The sequence below is a fragment of the Nematolebias whitei genome, chromosome 4 (genome assembly GCF_014905685.2).
Source record: "Nematolebias whitei isolate Nwh7 chromosome 4, NemWhi1, whole genome shotgun sequence".
In the NCBI taxonomy this organism is placed as follows: Eukaryota; Metazoa; Chordata; class Actinopteri; order Cyprinodontiformes; family Rivulidae; genus Nematolebias; species Nematolebias whitei.
In genome coordinates this window covers 50228576-50233889 of record NC_056501.1, presented here as the reverse complement: position 1 = coordinate 50233889, position 5314 = coordinate 50228576, and the positions used below count along the sequence as shown (strand labels likewise).

The 5314-nt window shown below is 43.8% G+C and overlaps 1 protein-coding gene across 1 annotated transcript in view; it reads left to right on the top strand.

Annotated features, from left to right (window-relative positions):
- LOC119409163 (PHD finger protein 6) overlaps window positions 1-3947 on the top strand; it is a gene marked incomplete at its 3' end in the record, with an annotated part of 14087 nt that extends 10140 nt beyond the window's left edge. Inside the window, 2 exon segments of the mRNA XM_037676026.1 lie at window positions 3580-3626; window positions 3781-3947. Of these exon segments, the coding sequence (XP_037531954.1) occupies window positions 3580-3626; window positions 3781-3947 (214 nt within the window).
- Between the last annotated feature and the right edge of the window lie 1367 nt (window positions 3948-5314).

Below are 5314 nucleotides of genomic sequence, written 5' to 3'. Positions count from 1 at the left end.
CTGTCTCTGATCACATGACGCTGTCTCTGATCACATGACGCTGTCTCAGATCACATGACTCTGTCTCTGATCACATGACTCTGTCTCTGATCACATGGCGCTGTCTCTGATCACATGACGCTGTCTCTGATCACATGACTCCGTCTCTGATCAGACGCTGTCTCTGATCACATGACTCTGTCTGATCACATGACTCATGTCTCTGATCACGTGACTCTGTCTCTGATCACGTGACACTGTCTCTGATCACGTGACGCTGTCTCTGATCACGTGACGCTGTCTCTGATCACGTGACTCTGTCTCTGATCACGTGACTCTGTCTCTGATCACGTGACTCTGTGTCTGATCACGTGACTCTGTGTCTGATCACGTGACACTGTCTCTGATCACGTGACGCTGTCTCTGATCACATGACGCTGTCTCTGATCACATGACGCTGTCTGTGATCACATGACTCTGTTCTTGATCCATGGACTGTGGAAGAGACAGTTGAGCTGCACGTGTTTGTACCGGCAGTCGAGCAGGGTGGGGAGGAAAAAAACAAAAGCGAGTGGCAGCTTAGAGCAGGGAGTGTGTGTGTGTGTGTGTGGGGGGGGGGGGGTCTGTACCTGCAGTTTAGAGCCGAATGGAGAAACAGCTGAGCTGTGCATTGTTTGTTTTTAGCATTTTAGCTAGCTACTATTGCGCGCAACTAATTAACGTTACAGCAGTACCGACAGGTGGAGGGGGGGTGCGCATTTCGGTGTGATCGTTGGGTGAGCTCGGTTCTGTTAAGGGGGCGGGGCGCCCTGACGTATTACGTTATGAAATTAGCATATCATGATATCATTTATTTGCCCAGGTAAGCTGGTTTTACCGGTATTATCGTGAACGATATGATATGGCCCAGCCCTAGCAGGGCATGAATGTTTAAACTGAGTGTGACACTAATCATCTACTAAACTCAAAGCACCTGCACAGGTTTCCCCAGGTGTCATTAAATTGCTTCAGTTTGGTTCAATTGTCTGTTTGGTTCAATATGGTGAAGACTGCAAACATAACTCTCCAGAAGACCATCATTGATGCCCTCCATGGAATGGGTAAGACACAAAAGTTCATAGTTAAGGAGACTGGCTGTTCACAGAGTGCTGTGTCCAAGCTTATCAATGGAATGATAATGGAAGGGCAAAATGTGGCAGGAGAAGATGCACCAGCAAAAGAGATGACTGTGGGCTTCAGTGGATTATCAAACAGAGAAGATTCAATAATCTGGCAGAGATCCAGAAATAGTGGAATGAGGTGGGAGTCACGGCTTCAAAAACCACCACATTCAGACGCATCCAGGAGATGGGCTACAACTGTTGGGTTCCTCGGTCCTCTTTTCAGATGAAAGTAAATTGTGCCTTTCATTCAGAAATCAAGGTCCAAGTGTTTGGAGGAAGAAGAGTGAGGAACAGAGCCCATACTGCTTGAGGTCCAGTGTGAAATATCCACAGTCAGTCATGGTCTGGGGTGCAGTGTCCGGTGCAGGTGTTGGTAAACTCTGCTTTCTTAAATCCAAGGTCACTACAACAGTCTACCAGAATGTTTTAGAGGACTTCATGATTCCTTCTGCTGAGGATCTGTATGGAGATGCAGATTTCATCTTCCAGCAGGACCTGGTCCCTGCCCATGATGCCAGAAGCACCAAAACCTGGTTTGATGCCACAGTGCATGACTGGCCAGCTAACTGGCCGGACCTAAACCCCAGTGAGAATCTATCGGTCTTCTCAAGAGGAACATGAGGAGCACCAGAGCAACAACAAAGAAGATCTGACAGCATCAAGGAAATCTGGGCTTCCATAACTCCAGTCAATGCCACAGGCTGATTGACTCAATTGAAGATTGATATATTGTTTTGAAAGTACCATATTTTGATTGATTTGTTGTGATCCTAATTTTTTTTTTTTTTTCTGCAAAAACTGAGAAGTGTGGGCTGATGTCTCCACAGTATTCTACTTTTTTGAAATCCTGTTTTTGTAGGTTTCATGAGCTGGAAGCCCAAATTATGTAAAAATAAACTAATAAATACTTAAAATCATTTAAATTTGTGGGCCCTGAATCTATCATCCATTACATTTTAACTTTTTGAATGGAATTATGGAAGTTAAACAACTTTTCCATGATATTCTAATTTGTTGGCAAGGGTCTGTAAATGTAAAAAAGTTTATTTTTGACAATTGGGTTGCCATGTCAAAATCTAAGATGGCTGCCGCCATATGTAAACGTGAAACGCTCCTGGAATGGGAAGCAAATCATTTTTATCTACAGAAACAGTCCCGTTGTCTTGTTTTTGTAAAGGTTACGACTGATTCAGAGTTAAATAACAGCTGAGACATACTGTTGATCTCTGCAGTACTTTTCTACAAACATGGTTCCTGTTTTTATACTTGAGTCAAAGGCAGCGGTCCTGTGGTAGTCTCTGTCCATAAACTGTCTCTGGACCCGCCCATAACTTCTGATCCGCTCGAGATATTTGAACAAAACATCATACACACGTGCATCGTCACTAGACGGAGTAAACCAGAACCGGCCAACCCTATCTGTGATCCGTCGCGCTGCGTCTCCTCGGACATAGAAAAACCTCCGTCTGTTCTCCTCCACCGTGTAACCACGTCTGTCACAGTCACAAATTTTACAGAGCGATTCATTTTCTCTGAAATTATTGCGATAAACGATATTGTTTGAAATTAGACAATGATTAGTAATTATTGTCCATAATTAGTAATTGTCAAATTTAAAACGAAATGTTTAATTTGTTTTGTGTGTAGTGCCTTTTTTCAACCACTGGATGGCAGTATAAGACTGTTTGAACAGAAGGATGGATAGTGAGGGAGCGAGCAGCGTGTCTCTTTAAGAAAAATGGGAGGGAGGCCCCTTGACGTGACATGGACTGTCTCTCTTTGGTTCTCAAAATGGCGGACGCTTGGTGGTTTGAGCTCTTTAGCATTTTTCACACAAAGCTTTTAATAAAAATCAGTAAATAAGTTCTCAGCTTCTTTTTGCAGAAAACAACTTTTTTAACGAAGGCACGAGTTTCAAACGTGAATTTTGGAGCTTCAACAAGACGGAGGATTTTTTCCCCCCCGAGGTTGGCCTGTTAGCTTAGCTCGTAGCTTAGCTCGTAGCTTAGTTCGTAGCTTAGTTCGTAGCTTAGCTCGTAGCTTAGCTGCTTTTAACGATCCAAAAACGCGAGTATGGACGGTTAAAGTGGATTTAAAGAGAAAGGGAGGGGTCAGTGAAGAACCAGAGTTGAGCCTTTTGTCATCCAGTGTCTTCAGTAGAAAGAGAGAGACACGAAGAAACGATAAAACAATAAATGAACATGAGGTTGATAATTTTCATTTATCAAGCGATTAATTGATTTAGTTTGTTGCGACAGGTCTGTGTGTAACTCCTGCTCACTTGACTGTCTCGCACTAAAAACATGAAGGTTTACTTCCTGTCCAGAAAACGGTCGCGTGGAAATATTCAGACCTTGAATATTTCAATGATGTGTCAGCGACGGGGCCAGCAGCGTACCGCTGGTTTAAATGAATGTTGTTTTGTTTCTTATTCCAGAGTTTACTGTCGCAAACATCGGGATGCGTCTCAAGATGACCTCCAAGGTAAAGTGTGTTTAGAGCGTGGAGGGTGTGGCCGGTGGATTCTGTGTTCGCAGCCGATTCCTGTCAACAGCAACTCGCCTCTTGAAATTCTGCTGCTGTGAAGTTCTGCGTCGACTCAAACTCTGCTCGAGTGTGATTATTGTTTCCTTGTCAGATGAGGAGGGCGGTGAGGCCAACGACTCCGACTCCTCCTCGCCTCCTCAAAGCAGAGGCAGGGGGAGGTTCGAGAAGGGCAGAGGCAAGTTTGGATCCCGCGGTCAGTCAGAAGAAACCCGCTCCACCTCCTCCTCACAAGCTGCAGACGAAGAGAGCTCCTCTCATGTAAGTATACTCTTTAAACCCGTTTGTCTTCAGATGGTTGTCAGAGGTTTACATACACTCATCGTGTCTTTTTAAAAGAATCTTTTCTGTGGTGGAATGACTAGAAACATTTTAAATGATTTAGGTGCACAAGATTGAACTTAATGTAGATTCTCTTTAATCCACACAGGATCAAAATCCTATATGATCAAATGTATACATACACCTCCAGTAATATTAAACGTTCCTCAACAAGCTGCACACCGTCTGCAGCAGTCGTCAAGCTTCTGTCGTAATCCAGTCTGGATAAGTGACCACCTCTTCTGGCAGAGATGGTGGGGTTCACTGCAACTGGATGGTTCCACACAGAGGTTGGAGGTCAGGGCTTTGTGAAGTTCAGTCATGTTGGCTTGTTTAAACCAGTCAGAAACCAGTTCTCTTTGGATCCTGTTGGAACACCAGACTGTGTCCGAGTTTTAAACTTCTTGCTCCGTTTGATATAAAATTGAATTAGGAGATAGACCTCCCCGCTTTGTGAAATTCACCAGTACCACTGCATGATGCTCCCACCACCGTGCTCGACAGGTGATGGTGTTTTTAGATGGCTCCGCTCATGTGTAACCAGGGTGAGCTAACCTGGGACAAACTAACAAAAACAGCTGTACTGGTGGAGGTAGTGAAGCTCACAGTGTTGCCTGGGGCTTTTATTTCTTATCGACCAACATTAAGGCAAAGAAGACAGAAAAATAATCCAAGCTACTAATATTTTAAAATAGTTGCTGCAGTGGATGTGTTCATGCTGCAGAGCCACAGGACAAGAACTCAGTGAAATCCAGTTTGTAAGAATATATTTTACATTACACTTTGTACAAAATCAGTTTAGTTTTAACAAAGACTAAACTTGTACAACCAGAAGTTACAACATGTATCTAGATATAAAACACAACTATCTTTAAGCATCAACCTTTAATTTAGCCATGAAGCATGCAACGTCATTATTATGACAGAAAATGGAGGATTTACCTGCAGTTACCTTCATACACATGAACATGTGGTACTTCCTGTTTATAACTGGTGTACTGAGCTGACCAAGGTGCAGGACTTCAAGGACTGGGGGTCCACTGTCCAGGAACATGGGGGGTGTGGTAAAGAGGCGAAGAAGAGAGTCCAGGCCGGATGGAGTGATGGAGAAAAGTCTCAGGAGTGATTTGAGACAAAAAGGATGTCAACAAAGATCAAAGGAAAGTTTACAAGACAGTGGTGAGACCAGCTCTGTTGTATGGTCTGGAGACAGAGACATGGACAAAAAGACAGGAGACAGAGACATGGACAAAAAGACAGGAGACATGGACAAAAAGACAGGAGACAGAGACATGGACAAAAAGACA